This window comes from Spea bombifrons, chromosome 2 (assembly GCF_027358695.1).
Source record: "Spea bombifrons isolate aSpeBom1 chromosome 2, aSpeBom1.2.pri, whole genome shotgun sequence".
Taxonomy (NCBI): Eukaryota; Metazoa; Chordata; class Amphibia; order Anura; family Pelobatidae; genus Spea; species Spea bombifrons.
In genome coordinates, this window is record NC_071088.1 from 88098799 (window position 1) to 88116544 (window position 17746).

The following is a 17746-nucleotide window of genomic DNA, read 5'->3' on the forward strand; positions in this document are numbered from 1 at the left end:
TCCTAAGACTTCTTGCCCCGTTTTGTTCTGCCGCCCGGCGGATCCTCTTTGACGCTTGCCCCCTTCCTTGTCTTTGTAGCCCACCATCACCCAGCCAGCTGCTCCAGCTGTTCTCTCCGCAGGAGCCATGGAGAGCCAGCGCTGCTTCACAAACCGCTTCACTGATTACAAAGGCAGCTTGCCGGCCGGCCAGGGCAGCGAGGCCGGGGTGCCGCTCATCAGCAGGACCTTGGAGAGCATCCTTCAGCAGCTGCCTGCCCGGGGCGGTGAGGAAGGTGGGCTGTACGGAGGGCAGGCGGGTGTCGCCTACACCCTGTACCACGTCTCCCAGTGCCCGCTCTTCGGCGCCAAGAGGGACAGCTACCTGCGGAAAGCGAGGAGCCTCATTGAGCCCTGCGTGGAGCACTATGACCGGGAGCAGGACAGGGAGACCCTGGCGTCCTTCTTGCTGGGAGGGGCTGGGGTGTATGCGGTGGCCGCCTTAATCTATAAGGCGATGGGGCTGGCGGACTTCACCCAGGCTCTGGAGAAGTTCAAGGAGCTCTGGGGGATCTGCGTCCCTCTGGGGTTCTTGGAGTGCGGCTCGGACGAGCTGTTCGTGGGCAGGAGCGGATACCTGTGCGCAGCCCTGGTGCTCAAGCAGAAGCTGGGGACCGAGGTAAGAGAGCGGCGCTTTAAATACAGGCTGTGCCCCGGTGGAGCGGGAGACATGTCCGGGTCACACGAGTGCCAAGTGCGGCATTCACGAGCAACAGGTATATGTCCTGTACGAGAAACTCGAGCTCCGCACCACTTCTCTCCCCAACTATAACGCTCCGGACTGTATCGCCTGCTGGATGCACGCACTGGGCTTTATTCACCTTCAGAGCAGTGGTTTTAACTCTCTCCGATCATTATTCAGTATGCAGGGCCAACACAGGCAGGTTTCTCCAGCAACAAGGACAGATCTGGCCCTGTGTAGTGTATAATTCAATCGGTGAGGAGACTGACAAGAGACAATCTCTTCATGCAGCAGAAGCTAACTGGAGTTGGACTTTCAAAAACTCCTTTTAACTCTCCCTCTAGTGAGATGGTGAAGAGTACTAGTGACTTAGAGCAAAGGGGGACAGCTGGTGGGTGTGGTTGTGGAGGGGTATGGGTGTCTGGGAATGTGTGTGGTTGTGTAGGGGTATTTTGTGGGTGTGGGGGGTTGGTTGTGTGGCAATATGTGTGGTTGCATGTGAGGGGGTGGGGGGGGTAGGAGTGTGTGTGAGGGGGTGTCCATCCATGAAAATAAACCTGTTCCCTGTGGGATCATCCGTAACATTGCCAAGCTTCTCTGGCATTTATCACCTGCCATTTTGCAGCTTGTTCATAATTATACAGTTTTGGGGATGTCACACACGTAGTACTTATTTTTGACTTGAAGATCGCGGTATGGGGTGGTTTAATCATATATTAAACAGACACAAGTGATTTGGGGAAGCCCATGTTTTAAGTAGGGTTCATTACTAAGGCGCAGGTCTGCAGGGGAGTTGTGTTTTCAACGCTATCTCTTCAATATCAGTTATGAATGGCCAATCCGAGAGAGCTTCTCCTGTAAGAAGGGCTTGTTTAGTCCTGTAAAAAGTTTGGGTAAATCAGGTTTCTTAAAGCTCTCCTCACATGTGAAACAATGCATCATACAGGTCTTCTGGCAGTATTGACTTCTAAGGATGATGATACCCTTTCATGTGTAATGATGTCTGGGAGGTGAACGTGGAAAACTTTAACTTTGGTGAATTAAGCCCACGTAGACATCAATAATGGAATAGCACACCATTGCTTTTAATAACAAGTCTCCGTTGTAGGTTAAGGAACGACACTTGACCACTTTGGAGTAATATTTGGAGAAACACTACTGTCTTGTAATGGAGTCTCCAATATTCCATTGTCTATGTACCCATGATATAAAGAGTAGCCTTACACAGGCATCCCAGTGTCCCAGGGAACTCCATATATACTTATATCCTTATAGCCTAAAAAATATAAATCATACCTACCTTAGGTAGCTCCTCGTCTCCTCCGTAGTCCAATGTTTGGTGCCACTGACTGGCTACTTGAAGCAGCTCCTGCAGAAATGTATTTTCATGGCAGATCAATTACTCTTATTGGCTCAAGTTTATGTTCATTTAAAATGTTATCATTAATTGATGTCATCAGCCAAAGATTGTGTGTCACAGCTCGCTACATTCTTTTTCTCATCATGACTGGTGATGCCATACATGAGAACCTAAGCATGTGCACAACTCTCTCTCCCCTCCCTCCCTCTGCCTGTCTCTCTCCCTCTCCCTCCATGATCTTTTTTCAATCAAAAGGAAGGGGTACATTTCTTTTATAGGCCATAAATAATGCTGTCAATAAAAATGAAAACCCAGCATGATGTTTAGTATCATATTATATTGGCCATTTTGCCCCAAAATGTTTTACTAGGAAAAAATATTACATAAATTATTATCGATTTGGTTTTATTTTTTATTTGCCTTCTTTTGTCTTTAGTCTCTTCCGTATAGATTTAATGTTTTACATTATAATTTTAACTAAAATGCCATAATTTTCACCAGCGCATATGCAAAACTGATTAGCAGATCCACAGCAGATGTAAAACATTTTACTATGTAATTTCCCAATCTATCCAGAAATTAAAAGAAATGACTCATGGAAAGATAGTCGGTGTAGTCTTTCAGAAGGACAAGTGCACAACCTTGAGACAGAAGAGGCATTTAATAGGATGAAGATCGTGCTTGCGAGTCCAAGCATTTGTAGGTGATCTTCATTCACAATGTAAAGGGGCCCTGTAAGTGGCCTTATTTAATGCATTGCTTCTGATTTAAATAACCATGTTATCTTCTATATCGTGAACAGCCCTGATAAACCTGGCCTCCTGCATACATCTATATTATTAACGCATGTAGATTGATAACCGGATATCTTTCTATAATTCATTGTATTGATATTTCATCTCAGTCTGACCTATCACCCATGCTCTTAAGTAATTGTAATTTTCTGTGCATGCAAAAAAGAATCCGAAGGACATAAAATAAAGATTATATACAGTATATGTTATCGGCCCTACGTCCAGCTTCTACAGCGCCTTTCCTTGTTGGTTTTACCTTTTGGTCTATTAACTTCATATCAGCAAAGAATGAACATAGTATATGTAATATATTTGGGCATATGTGAAAAATCCAATTACTTCATAATGCATTGTTTCAGGATTATTTTATTTTTTGGGGGGTGGGTATGTAGAGAGGGATATATCCTCATTTTATTTAATTTATATGTAACCTAAGACTCTGTAGAATGGATTCTACTGTGTGTAATGGCAGTAGACACTATGTGTATATGCAAATATATCTGTCAATATATATGGGCATCAGCAGTGGAGGGCTAATGTGGCTGAAGCCCTGTTTGTTGGACAGCACTGAATGGGGTCTCTTGAAGTATGCTTCCACCTCAAGTCTGTGTGGCTGCCTGCTCCTTCCTACTTCATGTCCCTTCCGAGTGCTCCCACCTGTCCTGCATCCTGTTTTAGTATTAGTTTGTGTGTCAGTGTGTGTGCCAGCATATGGTGTTAGTGTGTGTGTTGGCTTGAATGTGTGTGTGTTAGTGTATGGTGTTCGCATGAGTGTCAGTGCACTTTCGTTCAGACATTCATATTTTTTTCTTCTTCTCTGTTTTTCCTTAGGTGTTAACAGCAGCACAGATCAAGTCCATCTGTCAAGCCATCCTGGAATCTGGGAAACAATACGCAAGGAAAAAAAGAAAACCCTTCCCACTGATGTACTCTTATTATGGCACAGAATATCTGGGTGAGAAGCAAAGCTTGTTTTTTCCTGTTATTTCTGATTTATTTGTTTTTATGAAGAAATAGATCGTTTAAAAAAAAAAAAAAAACATATGCAAGGGGTACAATTTAAAGAGTAACCAATCTCATCTGTATATTGCATCTGTCAATTTGCTTTTAAATACATAGACTAAAAAATTGATAGGCCTTTTGTGTAGTGGCACAAAGCGCTTTGTAGCGTGGCAGAAGCTGCATTTTGCCATATGTGTCCAACCGGATTTCTTGAACCGGAGCATACCAAATGCCTCAGGCACTCAACTGTCACTGCCAGATCTGCCCCTCTACAGCTATCTAAAGCACCTTAGACTGACAGAAGACAGCGTATCCCAGTAATTAAGCTCTGGCTAGGATTACCAAGCAGTCCTCTTACTACGCCCCTAAGGAATACAGATAAGACTAGTATCCAGAAGGGGAAACAGTAAATGACACTTTATTGGGATGAAGCACAATGTTATATACACAAGCAGCAGCAATTAAAATGGACTAATGAGAAGGAGAAATGGGGCATATGTAATCGATTCCAAATTTGACAGACAGACCACTTCACATGTAATACACAAAATGACCAAAAATACGTGGACATCTGACATCACACCTATAAGACGAGCTTATTGGACATCCCATTCCAGAACAATGGGCATTAACATAGAGTTGGCCCAGCCTATTGTGGCTAAAACAGCTTCCACTCTTCTGAGAAGACTTTCCATGAGATTTTGGAGTGTGTCACTGGGAAGGCATGCCTATTCAACCAACATTTTTGTGAGGCCAGGGACTGATGTTGGACAAGAAGGCCTGGTTTGCAATAAGGGTTTTAATTGATCCCAAATGTGTTGAATGAGGTTAAGGTCAGAGCTCTCTACAGGACAGACTGTCCCAGTGCACAAAGCACGGCCCATAAAGACATAGGTTGGTGTGGAGGAAAGCTCTGCCAATTTTGTCCCAAAAAACAGCTTCCCATTGCCAACCTTGTCCCCTAGTAACTTCCCATTGCCAACTTTGTCCCAAAACAGCTTTCCAGTGCCAACCTTGTATCAAAAAATAGCTTCACAGTACTTTGTCACAAAAAACAATCTCCCAGTGCCAACCCTATCCCCAAACAGCTTCCTAATGCCAACCTTGTCCAAAATTAGCTTTGTGTTGCCAACATTATCCCAAGAAACAGCTTCTCATTGCCAACTCTGTCCCAAAAAACAGCTTTGCAGTACATAGTCACAAAAAAAACTGTTTCACAGCGCCAACCCTGTCCAAATTCAGCAACTTCCCATGGCCAACCTTGTCCAAATTCAGCTTCTCAACATTCCTAGGAACCTTAAATAGTAGGCTTCATGGAAGGATGGATTAGCCATGCACAAGTGTAGGCCTAGCTGCTTCAGGGACATGGCTAGCTGTGGGAGGGGGTGGATTACTGACAAGGGCATGGCTATCCAAAGCTAGCATTAAATTGGCTGGATGTGGGAGAAGAAATTGGGCAGAAAAGGAATGTGCCCCTGGCTTGTAAGAATGAGGAGGGTGACCCGGAGACACAGAGAAGCATTGCTTTACCTGGAGACTCCAGGTGGAACCCAGAGTTCCTGGGTATATTCACCAGTGACCAAGCCACACAATGAGTCCTGTCCTTAACTACTTGTGTTAATTCAACCTGAATTAGCCCTACCTCAGACAGTTTTTGAAATGGGTCGGAAGACAGTAAAGCTACAGAATCTCCTGATCCCTACTCACAAACCCCTCCCTTTCATATGTCTCTAAATTCTCCTGCTCAGTCCACACTAACCTATATTAAACACATTTGGTGGACACATTGTGAAGTCAATATAAACAGATCTTTCAATGGGCTATTAAAGGGTTAATATACAGAAAGGGGAGCACACCCTAAAACATACACATTCAGGGGTGCTGCTAAAATAATGACTAACATGGACACACAACAATCTAACAGGATAGATCAGTATACTAAACAGTATAGGCTCCTCTGCTAGTTAATGGCTTATGATCATCATCCAGATTTACATTACATTAATTTGAATCTTTCTTTAGGTGCAGCACATGGACTCTCTTCTATTCTTCAGGTGTTGCTTTCCTATCAGGAATATCTCTCAGCAGCAGACAGAGACATTGTCTGGCAAAGTGTCGACTTTCTTGTGAACCAGGAACAGAACTGCAACTGGCCACCTGAACTTGGGGAAGTAATAGAACGGGAGAACGAACTTGTCCACTGGTGCCATGGAGCCCCAGGTTAATAATAATTTAATTTGCTTTATATAGATAATACCAACACTATTGCACATTTACAAGCATACACATAGATTGTAAGCTTGCGAGCAGGGCTCTCTCCACCTAATGTATCGGTTTGTCTTAGTCTGTCAATTCTCGTCTCGTCATACCCCTTGAACTTATGTATTGTATTAAGCGCTGCGTAAATTGTTGGCGCTATATAAATGAAAGATAATAATAATAATAATATGCACCCACACCTTTACAATGACACATACACACTCACACCAATGCACATGTATACAGTACATATGCACTCACACTAATGCACACACACACACTAACACACACATTTACACAGACACTCACACTAATACATATTAAAACATCCCCACTCTACCATCATAGCTTCACAGTTCATATCATTACATTTTCCACAGCCTTTCCCTATAAAAAATGTAAAATGACCGCTCAGCTGTCATTGATTGCGGGAGTTTCCCTTTAAGTAATTTTATTTTGATCGAAATATATTCTTTTTGGTGATAGTATAATTCTTTAGTACCTTACTGAACACAGATTAAAGAGAATTCTGGGATCATAAACACGCACACACCACTGAATTTAGTCTAGGTTACCTAGCCGTCATATTTAAAAGATTTTGTTAGATCATAATGTCTACAGAGATGTTAGGGAATGGAGTATGGGTTATATCTATAATTTGTAATTACCTTGACTAATTATGGCCATTGATACTGGCAAAATACCAGGGATACTTCTTCTGCCTTTACAAACTCTACATTTGTCTTGATTCTTTAGGAATTGCCTATCTCTTTGCCAAAGCATACCTACTATCCAAAAAGCCATGCTATCTGGACACATGCATCCGATGTGGAGAACTGACCTGGCAGAAAGGCCTCCTGAAGAAAGGACCTGGAATTTGTCATGGAGTTGCAGGCAGCGCCTACGTATTTTTATTACTTTACAGAATTACTGGCAACTCCAAATATATTTACAGAGCACAGAGGTTAGTATATGACTTTTTTATGGCTCTATAACATTGGTTGTTCAGTCCACTTATGACCCATGTGAGAGCAGGAAACATGCATCTCTGCCTCTAGGGATGTCCAAGCTTTAGTGTGACTTTAATAAAATGGCGCTCCAGATATATTCAAAGTAATTCATGAGATAGAATAGAAGGACAGAATGAGTAAATAATGCTAGATCAATAATATTAAATAAATGTAACATACGTTGATGGTAAATTCAGAGATCCTTAGCAGTTGCAGAACTGCAATATCTTATGCTTTCCTGTAGTGTCTGTAGCTAGTTAATATAGTAGGTAATCCTCATGAAAGTCAAACTTTACCTGTTACCTGTTGGCTATGCCTATTTACGTAGCAGGCTGTCAAAGAGCGATCCTATTGTACCCTACTTTGTTCGTATGCAGCAGAAAAACACACAAGTGAACAGAAAAAATAAAACAATCGGAGGAATGAAGTCTTCCAAAACTATTGTGATTTATTCACTAAAGTAGAAGTTTGCAGGAGAGTTGCAGTTTCAACTCTTATATAATGCAATGGCAAAATAATTCAATTTATTTACTCAATATGAGTAATCAATACAAAGTAAAAAATATCTGGCCCATATTTCTTACATCAGATTTTCTTCCATGCTCATCTAATGTTATATTTATGTTTGATTTTAGGTTTGCTGAGTTCCTGTCTTCAGATGAATTCAGAGCTGGCTCATGCTCTGTTGAAAACATTTACAGTCTGTTTGAAGGCCATTCTGGGACTGTATGTTTTTTGGTTGATTTGCTGCAACCCAATCAGGCTGAGTTTCCACTTTTCAGTGTCTTTGCTTAGGGCAGTCTATGATCACTTTGAAGTAGAAAGGGGGATTTATTTGAGTGTCACTTAAATCATACAAGGTGCTTCATTCAATGACCTGTCTGAACGATAACTGCTTTAACCGTGGTTAGAAATAAATGGTTTGCTTTAAAAAGGTATAATGTACCTGGTACATGAAAAAATGCCAAATTGGAACCAATGGAGAAAAAACTACTAGTAAGCAATTTAATGGGGCATGTGCAGTATTAAATTGATATATTTTTATATAAACTTTGGAAACTTCATCTAGAATTCTAAAAGACATCTTGTATATAGTAGTAAGCTGAAGTAAAGTGCACATGATCACAGAGGGAAAGAAACACAGTGACACCAGTGATGAGATAATTCTTTCAATGCCAACATATAGACTGTAGAATAAAAAAGAAACCACAATACTACTCCTGAAATATATGCCCCTGAATTAGGAGTTACTTAATTACCACACCGTATTCACAGTAAGTTTCATTAGGATGAGTTCTTATCTATTTATGTATCAGCCAACATAAATGTACTCACACCAGGGCTGGACCGGGGATGAATGTGCAGCCCTGGCCCGTTAAGGCTAGTCGCCACCAAATGATGTAAGTGGAGTCACTGGCTAGATACGCGCAGCAGTGTGTTGCACTTTTATACTCACACAGCATGTGGCTGTGCATATCCACTGGGGTGGCAGATCAGGTGAATGTGGAGAGTAGCAGCCAGCTTCCCACCAGGCATTTGCCCAGTGTGTTAGATGACCAGTCCAGACCTGGCTTTAATGTTATTAGACACATAGTTACTTAAACTTGGAATCAGCACATTTCGGCTGTGATTATGAGATTTAGTATGCACGTGAGCAGTTAGCGATCTGTTTTTCGTGATTTACCTGGGAACTTGTGCCTGGAGTCTACCGTTGCGGGACGCGGCCAGGACTGCCCTCTGATGTCCAGGGCGATTCTGCCGATGGGGAAATGGGCAGGGAGTTGGGCGTGTCAGGACTCCACTCCTGCAACACAGGGGATCCGGGTGTTGACCTGAAGAACCCGAAAAAGTCACACTTCTCCCGGAGTTCTCCGGGCCAAAACAGGAGAGTTCCCAGGTATGGTGATAAGCCTAGATTTTAGACGAGTCATTGAATCAAGCCAATTATTTTCCCCAACATGGTGTTGTAGTAATACCTGTTTTGGTTGAAAAAAAACAAACAGGTAAATGATAAAATCATCTGAAAATAACAGTAATGTTTTATGGATATATTATTCTCATGTGTTTAGTGTGCTGGTCTTAAGGCTAGTAGTGTAATGTAAACATAGATGTTTATATTTATTAATTAAGTGATTTAATTGGTTATCTTTACTGTAAGACATTGTCTGTGGCTGTAGAAAAGATTGTATAGTTCAGGTGCAGGGTTCAGTACATTATGGAGGCACATTCTACATTGCAGTATCTTGTATCTTCCCTGCCGATATTTCTGCAGTCCATAAAAAGAGGCATTTCTGGTGTATTCCAGTGTACTTCAGGCTAAATTTCAAACGTCCCTGTTATGAAAGACAACTTCTCCATCCCACCACCGGTGGCCATATATTCGATTATGAGAGAGATGCAATATTTACCTTCATTGAAGGGAGGACACGTATGTTGCTGACATTTCAAGATAGAGCCACATGTGCCAACATTGGGGCGATGCCCACAACACTTTACAGACATGCTACTAACAACCGCACGCTATGTATCTCATGTGCGTCTTTTCCATATGGGTTATGGAGATAATTCAGACTGTTTGAAGTTTGACGTCTCTCAGGCTGACCTATACCGCTTTTGCTAGTTTTTAAAAAAAATGTCACTAGCTTATTGCAAACAGTTAAAACTCCCTTTGGTGCACATCACTCCAGAGCTTGCAATTCTGGGAGTTATTGCAGATGAGTATAGGAATAATAGGATTCAACTTAGGGTTATGTTGGTGGCAGCAAGGAAGTCGGTCAGCTGATGTTTATGTATGGAGTGGTTGGAGGTCAATCTAGAAAAAGAGACCTGTGCCATAAAGTTCTTTAAATGATGAGTGGGATTTATAGATGGCCTAGATAACATTACCAAGTCTAGAATTAGGGACACCTTCAGGTACTCTTCGTGGTACTGTTCTAGACTAGTATAGAAGCTCCCAATAACTTTAACTAAGTGAATGTTAAGAGATATCCACAAAAATGACTACACCACCTATGAGACTGCAGACTGTGGGAGGATTAAAATTGGGGGAGTAGGCCTCAGATCTTTAACCAACTGATGGACAAAAGGAAATGGGCAAGGAAACATTTGACTGTTTTAGTATTACTTTATTAGCTATTGTTACATGTTTTAAAAGGAGCAAGAAGAAATTCGGGCTTTGGAACCATATGTGTGAACATAATATCACAGATTCTATGGGACATTCATACCGTTGGTCGGGTGGGGATCAGCTATGGTGGTTCAGCCATGATGCTGGGTGTTGTGTCTAAATTCTTGAAACAAATGTTTTGTGATCTGCGGATTATATGGTATTCAATAAAAAATGTTATGTAAAAAAAAACAGAGCCATAGGTTCCTTATACTTTTGTTATATATGTATTTTTAGGAATCAAATGAATGGCGTTGTTCTGTATTATTTTTTAAGCTTAACACTTTTCTACTTATGTGGAGCTAGTACTTCATTGACAAGCCAATGACCATGGAACTTAGGACCAATAACATCCAATTTGTATTGTGTCTGTTTTTTTAGAGTGAGTACTATACATAATATGTTTAAAATGGATCTGTTACATTACAGATTATCCAAATTCTTATACCCATTCAGTGCCGAAAAAAAGTATTTTCCTGATTTTTGTGTTACATTTAATTGTTTCAGATCATCCAGGTGTTTTTAATATAAGACAAAGACAACGTGAGTAAACACTAAATGCAGATGTTAAATTATCAGTTCATTTATTCAAGGCAAAGAGTTAATTAAAACCTACAGTCACGTGAAAAAGAAAGTACATCCTCTTTGAATTATATGGTTTTAAATATCAGGACATAATAACAATTATCTATTCCTTAGCAGGTTTAAAAAATAGGTGAATACAACCTCAGTTAAACATCAACATATGATATATTACACCATGTCATGATTTATTAAAATAAACCCAAAATGGAGAAGCCATGTGTGACAAACAAAGTACACATTTACTGTTTCCATAGGAGTTAAGATGCCAATTAGCAGACAGGTGCTGCTAATCAAATGCCCTTGATTAATTGATCATCAGCAAGTGTGACTACCTGTTGAAGTTGTAGCAGTTTGCTGACCTGGAGCACTCAGGTGTGTGTTTACACGATGCCAAGAATAAAATACATCAGCAATGATCTTAGAGAAGCAATTATTGCTGTCCATCAATCTGGGAAGGGTTATAAGACCATTTCCAAACAATAAGTCCATTAATAAGTGAGAAAGATTATTCAGAAGTGGAAAACATTCAAGACAGTTGGCAATCTTTCCAGGAATGGACGTCCCAGCAAATTAACACCAAGGTCAGACTCTACAGTCCTCAGCATGTTAAAGTTCATGACAGTACAATTAGAAAAAGACAGGAAAAAGCCTCTTCTCTCTAAAAAGAACATTGCAGCACGGGGGTAGGTTGCATCTGAATAAACCACAAGACTTCTGGAACAATGCCCTTTGGACTGACAAGTAGAGTTGTTTGGCCATAATGCACAGCGCCACATTTGGTGAAAACAAAAGATAGCATATCAGCACAAACTCTTCATACCTACTGTCAAGCATGGTGGTGGAGGGGTGATGATTTGGGCTTGTTTTGCAGCCACAAGACCTGGGAACCTTGCAGCCATTGAGTTGACCATGAACTCCTCTGTATAGCAAAGTATTCTACAGTCATATGTGAGGCTATCTGTCCAGAAGCTAAAACTTGACCAAAACAGGGTCATGTAACAGGAAAATTATCTGAAGAAATGGCCCAGTCAAAGTTTAGACATTAAGAAAGCTGTGGACAAACTAATGCCCATAAACCTCAGTGAACTTAACCAACGTTGTAAAGTTGAGTGAGCCAAAGTTCCTTAGTCATACAGAAATTATTATTTCAAGTTATAGATGTTAAAGTTGGTTCTACAAGCTATTCAATCATAAGGTATACTTAGTTTTTCATACATGGCTTCCCCATTGCAAGATCCTATTTAATAAATTTTTAAATTCAACAGGGTTGGTTAATTGGTAGATATAGTAACTAAGGGGCATTTACTTTCACATATGGCCAGATAGGGTTGGTTAGCTTTTTTCCTTCTATACATTAAATCATCATATAAAAACTGTCCTTTTAATTAATGTCTAATATGTAGAGTGACATATATGCAAATATAGAATTAATCGGGAAGCGGCAAATTCTTTTCCATAGCACTGTGTCTATATAAATTTTTATTTATTCATTTTTATGCTTTGCTGCATGTGAGAGCTACTATCTTGGTATCACACCATGTGTTTTTGAAATCGCTGCATTTCCCTAGGATATTTGTGATGATAGATTTATATAGGAACAAAGGAAAATGGAAAGGATGTCCTGACTTTTGGCTCTGATCGATGTCAGCAGTGATGTACATACCTTTGGGGCCACTCTTAGAGCTAGTTTTAGTTGAGTTTTTAACTTAGAAAGAATGCAGGCAATCTTTATGTGAATTTTAGAGTGAAAAAATGGGTCCTTTGTTATGGGAAATACGAGCAGGTAAATTGGTCTAATACTTTTATATTCCCAAACCTTTCCCCCAAAAAATAATGTAAACATTTGATTAAATCATATTTTTTGCCAAACCACCTTTCTATATAAACTGAAAACAACTTCTTAAAAGACCTTAATTTACCTTGTATGTATTAGTATGGTTTTTTTTTTTAGTATTTCCTCGTGCAGTGCTTATTTTGTCAGGAAGACATTCAATAACTCTATTATATTTGAATCCCATCTTTGATATCTAAAACCATATCAAAACCCCCAAAATAACTATCTGTAACTTTAAAGATCGCAAGCTGTAACAGAATGCCTTCCAATGTTGCGGCAAAAGTTCTTTCAAGGGTGTTTATGACTTTTTACATTTATGTATTAAGTGATTGTGACTGTAAATCTCTGTTACTGTTTTTCACTAAGCAGAACTACTTCCAAGTAGTAGTAATATAGGTTAAATCAGTAAGGGAATTTAAACATGCAGGGGGTAGGCATATGGCTATCCTGAATATAAGGCGAGACCAAGGACTGATTAAGGTTTGCTTTTACAGGTGTCATAAAACAGCTAGGTGAGCATATGTACTTTTCTGGCTGTCCCTATATATATATATGAAAATATGCGAAATGATGAATGTGATCACATATACACTGCCGTTTGGGGTTACTTAACTTGGACATTTTTAGTTGTGCTTTTTAGTCTTTTAAACTTATGGGCTTAAACGAGCATAGAAAGTAATCAACATCGAGGCATCCAGCAACACAAAAAATGTAGGGCCCCCATATGACCGATGCTAGGAGCAGTTGTATTTACCATAATGAAAGGCTCTTTGCATACCTGGGAACTTTTGGGCTCCGGCTACCAGGAGACTGCACTTGCGGGTACCGACATCCGTGGGCAGTCCTGCTAATGTCGGTGGGAGGTACCGATGATGTTGGTGGGCCCTACAATGGAGCCGAGTGGGGAAATTGCCCCAGGCGGCACTTTTGAATGGGCGGCACTTTACCGCCCCAAGCGCTTTTTTATTTTATTTTTTGAAGCGGAGGAGAGAGAGAGGCGCAGAGTGGTTTTAGCTTACCTGTTAAAGTGACGTCAATTTCCGGCGCTCAGCGTTACAAGCCGCCACCGTGGCAGAGCAGGGAGACTCGCCGCAGGACTGTTTAAAGGTAAGTACAAGAGGGGGGGTAGGGCAGATAATAGGGAGGGTAGATAATGGCGTTGGCGAAGTTTAAAATGCCGCCCCCCCCGGCATTGGCAGGTGGGGCGGCATTTTAAACTGCGCCCCAGGCGGCATTAAGTCTTGGTCCGGCCCTGGGTGGGCGGTCCTGATTACATCGGTGGGCTTTCCCACTGACATCACAGGAAACACCCCCATTTAAAGAGGAAATAGGCCGGTAGTGGGTCGTGTCAAGACCTGGGTGTTGGCCTGGAGAACTGGAGATTTTAATTTTTATAATTTTATAATAATTATTAAAAAAACTAAAACATAGAAGTTGGGTTGGGATTTTGTCCCCTAGTGTCTCTATAATGGGAAGCAAATGATATAGAGGACAGATTACAGAAGGCCATTAAAAAGTGTTGAAAAAAGAACTATAAATAGAGCAAAAGCCTCTTTTCTACTCAAAGAACCTTACCTACTACCAGTATACTTCCAATTCTCCCTCGCCCCCTGTCTATTCATACCCTTGTGCTTCTGCTAGAATCCGGTGATCACCATTAAGGGGAATGGGCAGACAATCTGTGCAGACAAAATTGACACTGATCATTGGTTGCTGGTGGGAAGCAATTGTACCTCTTCTGGATCCACCTATAATACAACCATAAACTAATATGGTAAGCAATAAGAGGTTCAGCATTAAACAAAGTCTAGTCATGTATATTGTATTTTAATTTTTAATGCATGTTAATTTTTCATGCACTTAAATGCATCTACTGCATGTGTTCTTTTGTTGTTGGAGTTAGAAGATGAAACTGATGTTGACCTTTTAAGTGCCATTTTTAAATCATATTTTTCCATTAGCAGCTAGGTTGTTATATAGGTGTTAACTGAATGTATGTATTTTAAGTGGTTTCTTATATAATCTGATAGATATGAGCAAAATGTCCAAGAAAAAACAAAAAACACTTTTGGGATTGCTTGTTAATGGCAATTCTTGTGCAAAGTGGTAAAAGTGAAATAATCAGAAGGACCATTATATTGTTTTTTTTTATTGTAATTGCCCCAATGTTACTAATTTGCAACATAATCAATTTTTTATACACAAGTCCAATTACAAACAATGGCATGATTTCATGATCAAAATATCCCCCGGAATGGTCCTTAATTAATTGTAGTCACATTCTGCACCATATACAATTTTGTTTTTTTAATGTATTTCGCTGGAAACTTATAGCATTTGAAAAACGAATAATACTTCCCATCATAAAAAATCCAAGTAAAAAAAAACATTTGTACAAATGTTTGGTTCAGAAAATGAAATTCTTAGCAGAGTCAGTCAGTCTCTTTCTCTCTTCAGCGGTTTAGGTCTTTTAGTTTTTGTTTTTTTAAGAAACACAGATGTGGCCACTTCATTGCAATCTCTACCATGGGTTTAAGAGCTTTCTCCTTCGTTTTCATTCCTTTTTGTTGGGTAGCCCTTCTCTTATTGTATGAATATATATATATATATATATATATTCACAGGTCCCAGTGGCATAGGGGGCGCCAATGTTTTATTCCTGTCTGGAGGAAAAGCTTATGGATTATGGTTATTGTTTGGCCACCTATAGCTCCTTGATTCTGTAGCCGGAAAAGAGACATTGAAGTCAGCTAGTGCTAATTTGACATTATATCAGGAAGTAATTGACCTAGAGTAAAATTGTGCAACAGCAGATTCATTCTTGCCAGGCATTTTTGTAAAGTTGTATTCTTGCTTGGAGAAAAAGCTTGTGATGTATGATAAAGATATGAACCCTTTAAACCTGGATGTAATATTTTATTAACAAACATACACAAGTCATAAATATATTAAAAGTGCGAATAAGTGAGCACTAATTTCACATGTTCAATTACAAGTTATATAATGTAGCCATTTAGATCAAAATGAGGATAAGTACATAAGGAAGAAGCAGTAGCGTACCTAGCGGGGAGCGGGGAGCGGGGGGCGGCGGGGGTGGTCCGCACCGGGTGCCGCTCATCAGGGGGGTGCCGCTGGAGGAGCAGGCTCGCAAGGGAGCGGTATCGGAGGTCTTTAACAGACCACCGGCTCCCTTGAGTGATTTTAAGCCGGTTCAAGGATCTCCCTTGAACCCGGCTTAAAATCACTTAAGGGAGCCGGAGGTCTGTTAAAGACCTCCGATACCGCTCCCTTGCGATCCGCGCGGCAACAGCTGTTGTGCGCCGGGGTTTGTTGTCAGATCCCGGCGCACAACACTGAAGCCGCGCCCACCGCTGTCCGTGCCCCCTGAACCCCGTGCCCTCGGAAGAAGACAGAAGAACGGAAGAAGAAGAGGATCGAAGAGCAGGAAAAGGAGCTGTAAGGAGAAAAGAGGAAAGGTAGGAAAGCATACAGTGAGAGTGGATTGGTATATGTGTGGATTGGTATGTGTGTGTGGATTGGTGTATGTGTGTGGATTGGTGTATGTGTGTGGATTGGTATGTGTGTGTGGATTGGTATGTGTGTGTGGATTGGTATGTGTGTGTGGATTGGTATGTGTGTGTGGATTGGTATGTGTGTGGATTGGTGTATGTGTGTGGATTGGTGTGTGTGTGTGGATTGGTATATATGTGTGGATTGGTATATATGTGTGGATTGGTATGCGTGTGGATTGGTATGTGTGGATTGGTAAGTGTGTGTGAGTGATGGGTGTTATGCTGTACCATTTCCAATGTATTTTTCATTATATAATTATGCTCTAAAGTACATCATAACTCCCATCACTCTATACTGTTCCATACAGTGGCAGAGCTGGGAGACAGAGGCCTTGCACCCCCACCGCAGGACTCCTAAAAGGTAAGTGAACTTCAAAGAGGGAGAGGGTAGATAGTTAGGAGGGGTAGATAGGGAGAAGGAAGTGAGAAGGGGTAGATAGGGCAGAAGGGAGCGAGAAGGGGTAGATAGGGCAATCATACTCCTATCATGCCAAGTCCAGAGTGCCTTCTGGAATCTGGGTATGCCTGGGCATGATAGCAATGTGATTGCTGTTAACAATTATATATATTGTTATTTAATTGTTTTGTCCTATTTTGGTGTGTTACTTACTTTAAATAAAAGTGTTACATTTTTTTATGGTGTGTGTGGGGGGTCATATTCAGTTTCGGCCAGGTAGTTTTAAAGTACGTGTGTGGGGGGGGGGGTGCCACATACAGGATCCACCCCGGGTGCCAAATACTCTAGGTACGCCCCTGGGAAGAAGCCCCTCAAAAGAGTTTGGGGAGTTAGGATGTTTTGTTAAAGCACTGTACATATTAGCAATAAAAAAGCCATAGTATATTTAGAATGAAAGCTTTAGTATAAGTTGCATTGGCATGGTCTTGTTGTATTCATGTACATGTACCCATCTTTTTTAAAGGACACCTTTTATCTGTGGAGGTAACCCTCCAGCAATGGTGCTGTTTTCTCCTTTTGTTTCACTTTTGTCAGCGAGGCAGCCCTCGTTCTTGTACACTATGAGCACCTCTACCTGATTCCATCTTCAATCTTCTTTATTATGTCCATCTCTGTTTATCCCTATAATGATGCAGTAGAAAAAAAATGTTCTCTGTTAGTGTTGTAGTAATAAAGTGGTATAATATTATTAGAATTAATATTGCTTATATTAAAAACAAGTGTCCTGGGGGATATTTTACATCAAGCGTCCTTCTTATTGACGCATTTCAGGTCAGACAGCCCTATTCATTGTCTCCGTTGGTTGCATAGTTTGACCTGCGTGCCATCATTATTCACTTGACAAACACCTGACTCTTCGTGAGTTTCAGGTACCTAGGTTTGAAGAAGAGAGCTATCCCTTAAAACTGCCATTCCTGGGCCACAGTGAGCATGCCAATTCCTGATACATTTTCAGAGAGAAAACAGGGAACAGCACCTTCAGTGTT

General features: G+C 40.8%; 1 protein-coding gene across 1 annotated transcript; it reads left to right on the forward strand.

The window, feature by feature from the left end:
* LANCL3 (LanC like family member 3) lies at window positions 1–8325 on the forward strand. Its single transcript, XM_053457427.1, has 5 exons — window positions 1–658; window positions 3707–3830; window positions 5900–6097; window positions 6893–7100; window positions 7782–8325. The coding sequence occupies exons 1-5, from the start codon at window positions 128–130 to the stop codon at window positions 7939–7941; spliced, it is 1221 nt and encodes a 406-aa protein (XP_053313402.1). The 5' UTR covers window positions 1–127; the 3' UTR covers window positions 7942–8325.
* Window positions 8326–17746: the final 9421 nt, after the last annotated feature.